This window comes from Medicago sativa, chromosome 1, assembly GCF_051527215.1.
Source record: "Medicago sativa cultivar Bolivia chromosome 1, Bolivia_mono, whole genome shotgun sequence".
In the NCBI taxonomy this organism is placed as follows: domain Eukaryota; kingdom Viridiplantae; phylum Streptophyta; class Magnoliopsida; order Fabales; family Fabaceae; genus Medicago; species Medicago sativa.
The window spans coordinates 85,408,109-85,424,686 of NC_140749.1; the positions used below are offsets into that span (position 1 = coordinate 85,408,109).

At 35.4% G+C, this 16,578-nt stretch overlaps 1 protein-coding gene, 1 long non-coding RNA gene and 1 other non-coding gene across 3 annotated transcripts; 1 reads left to right on the forward strand and 2 right to left on the reverse strand.

Annotated features, from left to right (window-relative positions):
• Positions 1-375: 375 nt before the first annotated feature.
• Positions 376-482, reverse strand: LOC146958486 (small nucleolar RNA R71). Its single transcript, XR_015025153.1, has one exon. It is a non-coding gene; the product is annotated as a small nucleolar RNA R71 (small nucleolar RNA).
• A 2,373-nt stretch (positions 483-2,855) lies between these two features.
• On the reverse strand, positions 2,856-4,548 carry LOC146958487 (uncharacterized). The gene is made up of 2 exons (XR_015024650.1): positions 3,942-4,548; positions 2,856-3,060 (listed from the first exon to the last, which is right to left on the reverse strand). It is a non-coding gene; the product is annotated as an uncharacterized LOC146958487 (long non-coding RNA).
• Positions 4,549-15,031: 10,483 nt separating this feature from the next.
• LOC146958488 (dehydration-responsive element-binding protein 1A-like) lies at positions 15,032-16,118 on the forward strand. Its single transcript, XM_085740010.1, has one exon. The coding sequence runs from the start codon at positions 15,168-15,170 to the stop codon at positions 15,783-15,785; it is 618 nt and encodes a 205-aa protein (XP_085596136.1). The 5' UTR covers positions 15,032-15,167; the 3' UTR covers positions 15,786-16,118.
• The last annotated feature ends 460 nt before the right edge of the window (positions 16,119-16,578 follow it).

Consider the following 16,578-nt stretch of genomic DNA (forward strand, 5'->3'; position numbering starts at 1 on the left):
CACAAAATAACACCGCCATGGCCAATCGCACTCTCAAAGAGTATGCAACGCCGTCTACGGCTGAGCCACAAGCTGTTATTGTGTACCCAACGGTTGAGGATGACAATTTTGAAATTAAGCCTGCCCTACTTAACTTGGTGTAGCAAAACCAATTCTCGGGATCCCCCACTGAGGATCCCAATCTCCACATCTCTGTTTTCCTACGAATTAGTGGAACCATGAAGGAGAACCAAGAGGCCGTAAGACTTCTTTCCCTTTTCCTTAAGGGATAGAGCTAGCGCTTGGTTCCATTCCCTCGAAGTCGGTTCCATTACTTCATGGGATCAGATGAGGCAAGCATTCCTTGTCCGTTTCTTTCCACCATCTAAAACCGCTAAACTTAGAGACCAAATCACGCGGTTCAACCAAAAAGATGGGGAATCTCTCTATGATGCGTGGGAGAGTTTCAAAGAAATGCTAAGACTTTGTCCCCACCATGGACTAGCGAAGTGGCTTATAGTCCACACTTTTTATAATGGCTTGTCTTATACCACTAAGATGTCTGTTGATGCAGCTGCAGGTGGAGCACTTATGAACAAGAACTACATGGAGGCGTATGCCCTAATTGAAGACATGGCTCAGAATCATTACAAATGGACCGACGAGAGAGCCATCACTAGTTCTTCATCCTCCAAAAAGGAGGCAGGTATGTACGAAGTCTCTAACTATGACCACCTTGCTTCTAAAATTGATACACTAACCGAAAAACTTGAAAAACTCAATGTTAGTGCTATCAATTCTGCTTCTACTCCTTCTTGTGAAATATGTGGTATAACCGGTCATGCTGGTGTTGATTGCCAACTAGGTAGTGCTATTAATGGTGTTGAGCAAATGAATTATGCTCAATACAACCAAGGGATGCGACAAAATCAAAATTTTTATAAAAACCAAAATCCCTATGGACAAGTAGCACCACCCGGTTATGCAAACAACCAAAGATTCACTCAGAAATCCAATTTGGAGATTTTGTTGGAAAATTCTATTGCCAACCAAAACAAACAACTTCAAGAACTTAAAAACCAAACTGGATTTCTGAATGATTCTCTTTCCAAGCTCAATACCAAGGTTGATTCTATTGCTACTCACTCTAAAATGCTTGAAACTCAAATCGCTCAAATAGGCCAACAAGTGGCTACCTCTTCCCAAACGTCGGAGTCTTTCGTGGTCAAACCGAAGTCAATCCCAAAGCCCAAGTTAATGTTATATCTTTTGGGGGTAGTAAGTTAGGCGAAACTTTTGCTAAGGTTAAAAACATTGGGAAAGAAAATGTCAAGCCCTTAGGTGATAAAGTTGTGATAGAAGAAGCAAAACCACTTGAAGAAAACAAAACTCCATCCCCCTTAAATCCTGAAAAGCTTAAACTAGAGGGTAAGATTGAAAAATTTGTCAACATACTTAGGAAGATTTGCATTAAACTTCCCTTTGCTGAAGCTTTGTCTAGGATGCCTCTATACGCCAAGTTTTTAAAGGAAATTTTTTCAAAGAAAAGGGCTATAGAGCATAATGAGACAATAGCCTTGGCTAAGGAAACTAGTGCAATCATCCAAGAAGCACCCCCTAAGCTTAGAGATCCAGGTAGCTTTGCCATACCGTGTGAAATTGGGAATGAAACCATAAACAAAGGCTTATGTGACTTAGGAGCTAGTGTTAGTTTGCTGCCTTTGTCTCTTCTTAAAAGGATAGGGATAGGAGAGTTGAAACCTACCGAAATGGAATTAAAGTTAGCTGACCGTTCTACCATGAAACTTGTAGGATTTGTCGAGGACATACCTGTTAAGATAGAGGGGATATACATCCCCACTGATTTTGTAGTCGTTGACATTGAAGAAGACGATGACGTCCCTATAATCCTAGGTAGACCTTTCCTCGCAATTGCGGGAGCTCTCATTGATGTTAAACTTGGTAGGATAGTCTTTCAAGTGAGTGATCAAATGGTAGGATACGAGTTGGAAAACGCTATGAAAGGTCCCGCTCTTTACTCTTGTTGTATGCTTAACGATCATGTTGTGAAAGAACGTTTTATAGCGTCATCTACACAATATGATATCTTTGATCCATTCTAAGGACTCTTTCTAACCGTCAAGCTAATGACATTAAAAGAGCACTTCGTGGGAGGCAACCCACGCATTTAATCGCTTTTGTTTTGTTTTTCTTTGTTTTAAGTATTTTTGTAGGTAATTGTCCAAGTTGATTCAAAAAAAATGGAAAAATTTTGAAGCCCCAGGACCAGAGAAGAGGCACGGCCCGTGCTAGGTATGGCACGGCCGTGCCAAGTTTTGAAGCAAAAAAATGATGGATGAAGTCAGAAAGATGGCACGGCCCGTGCCAATAGGTGGCACGGCCGTGCCCGAGCTCTACACCCCCATATATCCAAATTTTTCTTTCTTCTTCCTCATTCACAAACAACAACCCTCTTTCATCTTTCAAACTTCTCTCTAAACCTCCATAACCTTCAAACCTTCAAACCCTCATATCTCCCTAAATTCTTAACCAAATCACTCAATTCTTTCACCAATCAACCACATACTTCATCCAAAACAAAGACCACCAATCAAAAACATCTTTCATCCATTCAAACCCATAATTCACCAAAACCCTAATCTTTCAAAACCTAACCCAAACACCACAAAACCTTAACCAATCTCCACATCCAAACCAACAAACCTTCCTTAAACATCAACCCCAACCCTAAACTAATCCTTTCCACCAAAAATCCTCCCAAACCCTAAACCTTCAAAACCAATTCCAACAAGGGTCAATGGCTTCAAGAAGAAGTGTGTAACGTCCTGGATTTTTAATCCAAAACATTACTTATATTTCTTTCTTTTAGAAAAATAAGACTATTCGTTTTTTTTCAATAATAATTCCTAACAAAACTTCGACAACATTCTTTAAAGTAATTTAGTTAAAATTCTTAAAAGTAAACAACCTTTAAAATTACAAATCAGAAAAACCCAAATTTGTTTCCCCGCGTACATGCTTCAAGAAAAACATCATGCACACATCATATCTCCTTTGCACCTAAAATGTTGGTTGTAAGGGTTAGTCTTCAACACCCATGAAATAAAATCAACAATAAATTATAACATCAAATAAGAGTATACAACCATCATCAAGGAATTGTGCTAAAATCATTTCTTTTTAGTTTAAAATATTCATCACTCAAAAATATAATAAGAACAAACACAAGACTCAAGACGTCGATGCAGATGCATGAAATGCAAATAGACAATGATCCGGATATATCGCCCCAATTGGCATAACAGTTTTAATCGCCCCATTTGGCATATAATAAAGAATCGCCCCATTTGGCATATAATAATAATCGCCCCATTTGGCTCTTAAAGTCCATTGAAATAATAATAATCGCCCCATTTGGCACTTAAAAATCCATTGAATCGCCCCATTTGGCACTTGATAAAATAATATAATAATCGCCCTTTTTGGCACTTAATATTCCATTGAATCGCCCCATTTGGCACTTGATAATCGCCCTTTTTGGCACTTAATATTTCATTGAATCGCCCCATTTGGCACTTAAGAATCCATCAAATGCAATGATATGCATGCTATGCACTCTTTCTTTATTTATTCTTTGACACTTAAACCACATAAAATAATAAACTTGCACACAGCCTCTAACTCACATACACCACATAGAATCATTTTAACTCAACAACATTTTTCATTTCACAAATAAGCAATCATCAATATTTACACATTCATCAAAACACATACTTTAACAAAATTGCAACTCATCAATTCTTATAATTATCAACTACAAGAAAATTAATAAAACATAATAAATCTTTTCACTCAACCATCGAATCAAGAAGCATATCAAATTCAACATCATAACCTATCATTTTCATTTAGATCATGGTCAAGACTAGAGCCCTTACCTCAAAAGCTTTCCTTCCTAATCGAACAACTCTAAATCAAGGCACACCGATCATTACTCCATGAAAGCTTTCCTTCCTAACATGCGCTCTGAGCCACATAGTGTTCTCACGGGTCCAAGAAACAATCTTAAGATTTCACACAAAATAGTGTGCACGTAGCCTTAGGAAGGCCGATTGCTAAATAGGGGATGAGGGTAAAACTTGTATCAATGTTGGCAATGGGTTCTTTGTGATATTTGCAAAAGTATGAAAACTAGTGTTCTCTTAACCCTCTTTCACGTGAATGATAAATAGTTGAAGGAAAAGATGAGAAAATCGGTACTTAATTGTAGGGTGAGAGAATTCAAATGGATTTCTATTTCCTTGATTGCAGTAGGCTGAATTGTCTTAGAAAAGAGAGTTAAGATGTGCACCGAATTTTGGTTTGGAATCGATACAACATGTATGTATATTAATAGTTAATAGAAATTAAGGAGAGGTTGGGTGTGGAGTGGGTTACTTGGCATACGGCAGCATACCTCATGATCTTATCCCAATATTCCATTTCTTTAGGAGGGAGTTGCTGGTTTTATGTAGAACGTGGGAGGAGAATGGTTGATTTAGTCCTTGAGACTAAGTCATAAAGCACATGCCACTATTTTTCTTTTGTTTTGTTATTGAAGTACCTAGCTAATCCAAGCACACTCACACCTAATTTCTTTTCTTCTCTTTATTTTATTCAATTATAAATAAAATATTATTCTTCAAAATAGTCACATGAAAATACAACTAATTTTAGAGGATAGATAGAATAGAAAAATAAATAATTATGATATCAATACTTAAAGAAATCACTAAATCAAATAAATGTGTATACAATCATCACTTCATAGCAAGCATGTAGGGAAAAACTCGTCACTTACTGATGCATTAATATAACTATCTATAAAATAATTAATTAAAGTGAGACAACGGCTAGGAGTAATTAAAAATATAAATATACACATTCATCAATAAACTAGGACCTAAAAATATCACAATAATAACTAGTACATATGTACTCGTATAATTACTTAAAATAGTAGTTAGTGATTTTAAAATGGACATATATACATAGAGAAACATGAAAATATAGCTGATGAAAATTAGGGATGTTACAAAGTGGTAAAGAACCAGCAAGCTCTCAAGGAGGACCTCCCCCAAAGAAGCAAGCACAAGTGAAGAATCATGGAATAAACTTCAAAAACAACAAGCAACGGGACAGGTATAAAATTCTAATCTCTAAACACTTGCATCCTTCTCGTTATCCTGATCCCAATACTTTAGATGTGCTAGAGCTGTTTGATGATGTCTCTAGGTTGATAGGAAAGTTAGGTTGGACTAATTTGCTGAAACCTATGCGGGGTTATGAAAACTTCACTTATGAATTTTTAAGCTCAATTGTTTTCACTAAAGATAAGTTGAATTTTGATAACCCTAACCATAGAGTTGTTTTTCGGTTGATGAATATTGATTATGACATGTCACTTCAGCACTTTTGTGAGGCCTTAGGTTTTGCAAATGAAGGATATATTCATGATCATTGGGATCCTAGCCTAAAATCGGATAACTATGACCCAGCTGCCTTTTGGACACGTATCACCGGCGTTTCCAACTATGTTCCTAGAGCCAACAAAGCTAGCAACATCCACAACCCCGTACTTAGGTACCTCCAAAGGGTAATGGCTTGCACTATTTGGGGTAGAACCGAGCTAGGGAACACTAGAACCGATGAATTGTTCATGCTATGGGCAATGCTCCACGACCACCCCGTCAATACTTGTTTTTATTTGATTGATTACCTAGACTTTGTCGGTACTAGACCGGTCGGTAGAGGAGACATAGTGGTGGGTGGCATCATTACATATAAAGCTAGGTGTTTTGGAGTAGGTGAAGATGAGGGGATCAAATCAATTGAGGGAAACAATAGGCTTAATATAGAAACCCTTATTGCTATGAATTTCATCAAACATCGTCCACCACTCCATTACCAACTTAAGCTAAATGTGCCAATCGTGTTTTTATTGCCTAACCCATCTCGGACTACCACCGAGGTGGAAGAAAATTGGTTGTATGTTAATGATGTGCAGGTTCTTGGTGAGCAAGATGATGAAGAGGGAGAAGGTGCTAACTTGCACCATGATGAGGGAGAAGGTGCTAACTTGCACCAAGAGGGGCACTATGGCCATGCAGCCGGTGAGCTTAATGAAAATCAAAGATGGACATGGATTCATAATGAGATCGAGAGGATGAGCACCGAGCAACAAAGGCAAGGTGTTGAAATCTCCGGCCTTCGCAATGAAGTTCAAAGGGGCAACCGTGTCAATGATGAAAATAATGAGATGCTCCGTCGGATGATGCAACACCTCCAACTTCAAGGTCCTCCTTACGGACCTCAATAAACAAATGTGAGCTTTCCTCTTCCTCTCTTCTCTTCTTCCTATCTCTCTCATTCTTCTTCTACTCATCTCCTTCTTTCTTCTCCTTCTACTTCTTCTTCTTCTTTTTAATTTCTTTTTCTTTGAATCATTGAGGACAATGCTTCCCCTAAGTGTGTGTGGGGGGGGGGGGGGGGGGGGGGGCTAATAAAGTGTCTAGAGTCGTAGTGTTCCCAAACTCCTTTGAACTTTATTCTTTTGTTTTGTTTTTATAGCAAAAGGCATGACTAGTAGCTTGTTTTTAATGTAGAAATGACATGAATTTTTTTTTGTCTCTTCCTTAGGTTGCTTCTTGTACATGAAAGTAGTTTCATATGTTTCTTGTGTTCTTGCTATACCCATATCTTGTTTTAATGTGAAAATTCTCCAATGAGAAAAGCACCCGGTTGCAATCCTTGAGTAAATGTATGAATAGGTATTTTAAGGAACACGTTCTATCTTTAGTGTTAACTTAGACCCTTTAAAAGTCCTAAGAGTAAAAGTAGTATAAGTTTGTGTGGGAAAATTAATCAAATTGTTCTTAATTGTTATATTCTTTTTAATTTGTTAATGTTAAATGGGGCGGGAGAATGGCACCAACATGTGGGGGAAAGGACAATTACATCCTAACTTCCTAATTGTGGTGGTGACTCCTTAATTTGAACTTAAAGTGAAACAAATTCATCAATGCTAGGGGGAAAGGACAATTACATCCAAAAAGACTTCCTACGCGGAGATGAAACAAATAATAATTTTGCAGCACTGTTTAGGGTGATTTTGAATCTAGGGGGAAAGGACAATTACATCCGAGAAGACTTCCTACGAGGATAGATAGCCCCTAAGCATCTGCAGCCCCTTGTGCTTAATTGTTAAATTAATTCAATCTTAACTTAAATTCCCATCACTCTTATATGAAATGAAGAAAGGACTTTTCTCGGTTACTTTAGCACTAAGGATAGAACCTATTCCTCATAATATCTGTCTTATACAGGAGCAATAAAAGGGTTGGACTGCACACACACACTCACTTGAGACTTGATGTTGGGTAGAATAGGTTCATGAGGAATATTTGAAATTGTAATTAGTGTACTTGAAGCAAAGCCTTTCTTTTGAGACATTTTGTTCTTAATATTGCCATAATCAAATCTTTTGTTGCTGCTATGTTTGCTGCCTTTTGCTTGAGGACAAGCAAAGATTCAAGTGTGGGGGAGTTTGATGAGTCATAGATAGTCTTATTTATTGCCTTATTTAGTTTAGTTTTATTTTAGATTTGATTTTATTTTATTGCATTTTATTTTAGTTTAGAATATTTTACTTCAAATTGTGTTTTATTTTATTTTAGGAATAAATATATGGTGGAAGGTGCCTTGGAGCAAAAGAAAGAGGACTGGAACAAATACAGCGCAAGAATACGAAGATACGGGACAAAAATATGTTCCCCCAAACTCAGAAGCTTGGCACGGCCTGTGCCAACATGTGGCACGGCCGTGCCCGTCCCCAGGATGCTCTTTTGCTGCTTTTCTTCGGGCCCAAGTTACCCTGTTGCAGCTTTACCGTTTTATCCCTTTAGTTGCTTAGTTTCTAAGTCGATTGTAAAGCTATAAATAGAGTAGCTCTCCACCATAAAACAATCATCCTTTACTTTGTTTATTTCAATTGCTATTTTAATAAAAGTCTTTATTTTCCCTTTTACTTTCTTTGCAATTTACTTTACTGTTATTTTCTCTCTTCTTCCCCCATGTCTACGATGAACATGAGTGAGTAGACTTCTTCGTTTTAGGATTGTTGGGGAGTCTAATGACTCAATCCTAAACAAAACATGTCTAAACCCTAATTTCTATGTAACCCTAATTTCTAATCTAGATTCACCGTCTTAACGTGGATTAACAATTATCAAACTGTGGAAGCGAAAGTGGAGGGTTTGATAATCGTTAATCCATCATCCCAAACATCAATTCATAAAGCGAGAGCGGAGTCTTGATGTTGGAACAAGTGAATCTAGACAATAATTGCAAAACAGTGAAATAGTCTTTGCAATTATTGAGACAAAGAGTAGTTTCAATCCTCTATGCATCTTCTAGTAATCATGTCAGTGAAATAGGCTTGGTTACTAGAAGTAAACTCTCACTGGACTTTCATCGGAAAGGTGAGGGGCTAAGGGAAACCGGTCTTTAGAAATTAGTGTGTAAATCATGAAATTAGATGTTTAGGTTTTGTCTAGTGAGGGATTAGTCATTATGATGAACCAATGATCCTAAGGCCCTTTATTATTATTGTTTTTACCTTCAGCAATCAAACTCTCTTTTATTAACTTTCTCTCCTCTAATCATTCACTAAAAGTTAATTAAGTTGAACAACTCCCTAGCGGAACGATAACTCTACTTACTACTATTACTTCGATAGGCCGTGCACTTGCGGTTTGGCCCTATCAGTACAGCAACAGCAAGAAGCTAAGGCAAGGGAATTGACTCTTCTCCAGAAGCAACAACTTCTTGAAGAACAGTTGAAGAAACAAGCAGAAGAAATGGAAAAGATGATGAAACAACTGCAAACCAAACCTTAGTTGCACACCTTAGTGTTTATTTTTGTTTGTTGTTTGTTTTAATCCTTTTCTATTTCTTGCTTCTGAATACCTCTTGTCTTACGTTTCTTACTGCTTCTGAATTCTTAATGGTTCTGACTAACAATGCCTGAATATTTTTGTTTACATTCATTGCTCTGATTTACTGATTTACTATAGGTTCTGATCATATTTATACTCTCTTCTTGTTTGAGTTTTTCTCAAATCCTTTTGTCCTTTATGTTTATTTATTTTTTTTGATAATGACAAAAAGGGGAGTATATGTGATAGTATTTAAAGGCTCTGAGCCCCATTAATGATATTTGAAAATTATTATGAAAAACTTCTATCATTTTTACCTTAAAGGTAAAAGCTATGAACGAAAGAAGGAGTATCAAATTTCAAATAAAATTAATTGAACCATTCTTCTCTTCTATAAGTTAATTCTTTAAATTTTTAAGCTCTGATATTATTTTTACGCGCCTAAATAAATTTAATTAACCTGGATAGAACTTAGGGGGAGCTTACAAACCTCACCTTAAAGACTATCAAACTCAGGGGAAGTTTGAGCTTACAAACCTCAGATTCTGAGCTTACAAACCTCAGAACCCCAAAGTCAACTTGTTAATTAGATTAACAACAATTGATCAATTTTAAATACTATTGTTTGTCATCATCAAAAAGGGGGAGATTGTTGGAACAAAATGTGTTTAACAATGAACCTTAAAGAGTTTTGATGATAACAAGGTATTAAAAATTATAAATTGGACTAGCTAATATTTGTTCAAGTGTACAGGACCATAGTTAAAAATTTACACTATATAAAGGTTCTGAAGAACAAATAGAGAGCCATGGACTAAAGAAAAGGAAGCTTGAAAGCATCTGAAAAGAAGTGCATCTGAAGTCATAAGTGCTACTGAAGAATGATGACGTCATCAGAAGCTGAAAGTCATCAGAAGCTGAAGGTCATCAGAAGTTGAAGGTCAACAGAAGCGGATAGCCTTCAGAAGCGAATAGTCATCAGAAGCAGATAGTTCAGAAGCGACTTCATCAGAAGCTGAAGCTCATCAGAAGCTGATTATCACCAGAAGCTGAAAAATCAACTGAATTTGAGAAATTCAAGGATTCAAGAGCTGTGTCATGAATCGAAACTCATCAAAGGACAACAAAAGATCAGTAGAATTTTTGCAACGGTCATTTCAAAGGTGTTTGAAGACATGTGCTTGCAATTTTGGACGAAAGCGTTGACATTGTACTTTATACGAACTGTACAACCACCTTCTCCACTACTCTGTTTTGTGTCCACACTACAAGACAAGAAAACAGCTCCAGAATACGGCTTCGCCTGCATAGATGTTCCTTGGGATAAGGAATGGATTTCAAATTGGTTCTTCATAGGACAACAACCAAATCAGGCAAAAGATCATTGGTGAAAGATCAAGCTTCAACAACGACACTTTGATGTGCTGGCAATTTCACAACGTCTCTTTCACACCTCTATATAAAGGAGTGAAGACCTAGAGATTTGGCAATGCTGAACAAAAGACTCACAACATTCTTAAAAGTGCCAAACCTCTGCTGAAATTGTTCTGCATTCACTTAGAATTTCCGTGTCTCAAAGTTTCATCTTAGAAATTCTTAAGTTATTGAGCCTGTATCTGATTTGTATTGTGAGCACCTCTGATTGTATATCAAGTGTTCAACCTTAAACAATTTTCTGTGTAATTTTGTTTAGTTAGAAGTCTCTTGCAGTTGTGCTTGAGCAGGGAAGTCTCTTGATTGTGTTCTTGAGCATAGGAAGACTCTTGCAAAGTGTGCTTGAGTAAAGGAAGTCTCTTGCAGGTGTGCTTGAGCAATTGTAATCAGATATTACTCTTAGTGAAATCTCCTTAGAAGTGCAAGGGGGACTGGACTACTTCCGAATTGTGGAAGGAACCAGTATAATTGCTTTGTGTCGTTCTTCTTCTCTCTCTCTATTTTATTCCGCTGCATTTAGATTCTGATTACCTCTTCAGAAGTTGTTTCACTTAGCTTCTGATCAGTGTGTTCAGTTTTAGGAGAAACGAAGAATTTTCCAAAACACAATTCAACCCCCCTTCTTGTGTTTTTCTCACCTTCACTAACTATATGGTGGGACGGGTAGTTTGTTGGGTAGGGGCTTTGCTTGGGAGCTTTTGAGCGGGAATTTATTTTTTATTTTTTTATATTTGTGTCTCCGCTCTTGTGTAGGAGGGTTGGTTTCATCTCCCCTCGAAATTGGCTCTTTTGAGGGTAGACTTCTAGCTCGACTTTGTTGTAGGTGTTGGGTGTGTCCCTTGTCATAAATGATAAGGAGGTTTTGAATTCAAATTCCGTTGGTATTATTAAAAAGAGATGAATGAGTGAGCTTTGAATCATAATATTTTATTTACCTTGGATTGGAATATTTCATTATCTTGTCTAAAAAATTTAATAAAAAATTTGTGAAAATATTACTAGCTGTAATCAATATTTTAGAAATATAATGTGGTCTTCTCAATAATGTTAGTCTCAAACTCGTCAATTATTCATATATCAATCTACATGTTTTCTATAAAAAAAAAAAATAAAGAAAATATTGTTTAATGTGTATAAGTAAAATATTAATGTACCATGCAGAAGGATGTCTTTTATATTGAATTAATAAATCACATCATATCTCATTTGATAGTAAGATTTATTGATCTAATTATAAAAACTAACATGTGTATAATATAAAACTTATCCCTTACGCAAATATTGAAACCACAATTACACAAATAAAAATGTTCTACCCCTAAAAAATGATGCTCTAATATTGTCCTCCTATTTATGACACCTTTTTTTTCTTCTTCTAATACTTATGACATTTATTAAAAGAATAAAAAATATAAGTTTTTATTGAAAAAGAAAATTATTAGTTATTCAAAAAGGAATACATAATTTCCAAAGTGTTTCTGCATCTAGTTAGTATGTGACTTTTCTCATTTATACTATTACTATTACTACTACTACTATTATTATTATTATTATTATTATTATTATTATTATTATTATTATTATTATTATTATTATTATTATTATTATTATTTTATATTGCGTTAAGTTTGTTTTGAATATATTTTGGGCCTTGTTGTGTTTTGTACCAAAACGGAGATATTGTTTTAAGACGATGAATTGGAGGTTTTTGGTAACACCGTGACATACATGAATTGAATTGCTAGCACATGTGAATTTAAGACGTGAATTGAATTGTAAGATATGGCAGAGGTATGTGATTTTGTTTGTAACATATGGGAATGCATGTACATGTCACGTGTGAATTGAATATGCAAAGCAATCCTGTTAACATTGGATTCATTCTTGTAACCCTGTTAGCATGTTCAGGGCCGGCCCTAGGGCATAGGCCGCGATTGCGACGGCCTAGGGCTCTTGCCGGTAGGGGGTCCAAATTTTTTTTAAGGTGGCGGGTGTATATAGAAATATTTGGGTTTTAGGGGGTATATATAGCAAACTTCTCTGAAAAGACCCAAACTTTGACATGATATAGGAATGGGCTGTAATCTGTTAATATTTTTGGCCCTTTTAGTGAGATTTGCTATTTATATCCCATGCAGCACAAATATTTCTATATACACCCTCCAATAATTTTTTTTTTGGTTGTTCTTAATAATATGCTTGAAAATTTATTATCGAAAAAATTGGTGATATTTTTTTGGGTCTTTTGTTCCTAATAATGTGCTTCACTAATATTAAAAATATCGACGATATTTATTATCCAAGAAATTGGGATAATTTTCATAACAAAGCAAATTCTATTTTAGTTGAAAATGAGGTGCTAAAATTTCAGTATACTTCGCATGTGCTATTTTTTTTTCTACTTCTACGATATTTTATTTTGTTTTGGTGTATATAGAGTATTTAATTTGTTTTCAGATGTTGTCTAAAAACCATTTATTTGGTAGGGAAAAGCGAAATAAAAAAACTAAATGAAGTGCTAAAAAAACACAACAATAAGCTAAAAAAAATTATGATGTATTATGTAAGGGCCCTTTTTTCATATTATGCCTACGGCCCGTAAAACTCTAAGAACGGCCCTGAGCATGTTAGAGCAAAGTAAAATATTACAAATATTGAGGGTATACATAAATTGAAATAACATATCGGGATTTAAAATATTGAGAGTGATATATACGTGAATAAAGTTCACAATAATTTTTCCGCAAATTCAATTTACACCATGAGTCATGATTGTACTTAAAAAAAGTAGTAGAACGCTAGAATTACAAGGTAAAAAACGAAAGTGAAGAAAAGAGATGGTATTTTGTCAAAAGGTGTCTAACCGGAAGTTAATGCGGTGTTACTAAAATTAATCAAATATGAATGGTGAGTGGTAAATGGTAAATACATTTATAGTATTTTAGTATTACTATTTTCTATGCTTTATTTCCAATATAAAAATAAAGTACTCCCTCTAGTCATATTTACAAGAGACAATTAATTTTTTAGATACATTCAATAATTTATGTATTTGGTTTAGATTCTTGACTAGATACATAAATTATTCAATGTATCAAAAAAGTCAATTTTCTCTTGTAAATAGGACCGGAGAGAGTACTAACTTGAAACACACACATTTAAGAGAGTAAAGTGATTGATCTCAAGTATTTAATGATCTTCACTAAAAGACAAGTTATTTAACACACCTCTTAATAAAAATCACATTTACTAAAATCAATTTTCATCATGACACAACCAAAACTCAGATTAAATTTTAAAAAATTAAAAGGACGGTATTAACTAACAACCGTGTTTTGGAAAGTGAGGGAAAGGAGGGATGTCACGCACAGAAGTTTCGTTCAATGTTAAGTCTAGTTTAGCCTAGCTGTCGACTTAAAGAATGCAATCTTTTCTTTTTCTGTTAGCATACAATACAACAAACACCCCAAAACTATGGCAAACCTTCTATTATTTGAGCTTTATTTCGGCCTAACCCTTAGAAAGATATACAAATCCAACACCGAACCTAAAATTTGACACACCACACCTTAAAAAAAAAAAAGATCAATAAAATAAAATGCAAAGAAATTGTATGATTTGGCGTCAAATAAAATAAATTTTATCAAAATATTAAAAGAGGAAGAAATTGAAAATAGGAATAAGGGAACACTTTGCGTGCATGAGGTAATCAAAATAATATAATACTACCAGCAAAGAAAACAGATTTTTGAGTCTTTTGCAACATGTGCTTACGAATTTGAATACCATACATGAGTTGTACCCCCAACGTACAAAAACCCAGCTTGTGTGTGATTATACTAATGTAGTTAAATATGATCATGTGGTGAGAGTTGTATCCTCTTGTACCAATACAGTTTCCTTCTTTATTTACGTCACTTTTGAGCCAAACCCACCCAACCCAAGATCTAAGGCCAGCACTTTGACTTTGACAAACAAAGATTCACTTTTGCCATTCTCAATCCTCCATGTAGCAATGACTTACCTTTTAGATTTCCATTGCTTCAAAAGTTCAATGATTTTTTTTTTTTAAATTTAGCATAAGGGTCGTAAAAAAAATTAAAATTTAAAACCTCATTATTAGTAATATTTACATAATTAATTTTAATTTAGACTTTGCAAGTATAAATAAATAACTTATTTTTTGATGTCATCTTTTTTAATATAAGACAAAGACACATCATTTGGATTTTGGAGTCACCAGAGCCCAACACACACACAATTCCTCACTTCTAGTGACCTTCTTCTCTTTTTCCTTTCTGTCACTATCAGTCAAATAAAAACTTTCTTATCCAAATATTAATACTAAATTTGTAAATCTAGAAGTTGCCACCTTGGGAAACAAACAACACGTGTCACACACAGACTTTCTGCCAAGACCATTTTTGCTAACCCAAAATAAACCCATGTCCCACATTCAATTCCTTAACCATAGTACATACCGTGGGAAAACACTTAGCTGTCTTCTTCTCATTGACAGAACACTACACCTTCGCCATGTCACTTTCCTCCTTACCTCACTTCATTTTTTCACTCTTCTTTATTATATATACATCTTTCAACTTACACACTTTCCCTCTCAAAACAACACACACAATATCATATCCAACCAACAAAAACAAAAATTACATTACTACCAAGTACTAACTAACCACACTGTTTTTTCAACTAGAATTACAACAAACTTTTCTTCTACTATTGATTTTTCTTTGGAACATGTTTACTATGAATCAATTTTCGGAGTCACATGATCCATGTTCATCATCTTCAGAGAGGTTTCTAGCAGAAACCATGCCGAAGAAGCGTGCAGGGAGGAAGAAGTTCAGAGAAACACGTCACCCTGTGTACCGTGGTGTAAGAAAGAGGGATTCCGGGAAGTGGGTTTGTGAAGTAAGAGAACCTAACAAGAAAACCAGAATTTGGCTAGGAACATTTCCTACACCGGAGATGGCGGCGCGTGCACACGATGTTGCGGCGATTGCGTTGAGGGGAAGGTCTGCTTGTCTTAACTTTGCTGATTCTGCATGGAGGTTGCCGGTCCCGGCTACGGCGGATGCAAGGGATATTCAAAAGGCAGCGGCTGAAGCAGCGGAGGCTTTCAGGCCGGAGAGTGTGTTTGAGAATAGTGAGGAGAGGAAGGATAGTGAATCTTCATCAACGGTGGCGGTGGCAGAGACGGCGATGGAGCAACGAGAGGAAGAAGAGGATACAGTGCCGGAGTATTTGAGAAACATGGTGCTAATGTCACCGGCGCATTACTGGGGAAGTGATTGTGGTGTTGCTGACGTGGAATTTGATGAAACTGAAATTTCATTGTGGAGTTATTCATTTTAGTTTAATTTAAGAAAAATATCTAAACATTAGTACACCCATTACTAGTACCAAATTGAGGAATAAATTGTTTGTGTAGGAAGTTCGTACTAGGATAGTGTCTTAACAACAAAAAAAAAAGTAGTTTAGTGTTCGTGCTTATGATTTTTTTTACTAGTACGGATACTATTGTGTAGGTGGAGAAAAGATAGAAGATATGTTTTTTATTTTTTTTAATGTTGACTGTTGATAGGTGTTGAGAAATAAGTGTACGTTAGCTTTAAGAAGAAAAAGCGTACACAATCTTTTAATGAAAATAATATTTAGAGGAATGATATTTTGACAACCAATTTTCAACAACTTTTGTGGCAACTCTCTTTCATACTCTCATTATACTTTTATTCTCTCTCTTCTTTTTTCTCTCTCTATTGTTATTGTCCAATAAGAATGGAGGAAAAAGGTTGTCCCTAAAAAATTGTTGAAAATTGGATGTCAAAATATCATTCCCTCTAATATTTAATACATTGATAATTTTAATAAAAGCTTCGATTTTGTCAATTGTAGTTGTATATAAGGTAGTGATTAGCATCAAATACTTATTTTTTAATCTACTACAATTAAGTCTCTTGACTTCTTTATAGGCACTTCATGGTACTCCAACAAACTTGATTCTTTGGACTTGTTCTTACGAGTCTAATGTCTAAATGAGACCGTTAAACATCCAATTACTTAAAAATTACACTGTTTGAACATGTTACCAGTCTAATAATTCGACAATTGAAATCCAATATTTTTTTACACTTTTTAAGTAAAACTG

Excerpts from the sequence above, each read along its gene's own strand:
- LOC146958488 (XM_085740010.1), top strand. The coding sequence starts at position 15,168 with ATGTTTACTATGAATCAATTTTCGGAGTCACATGATCCATGTTCATCA.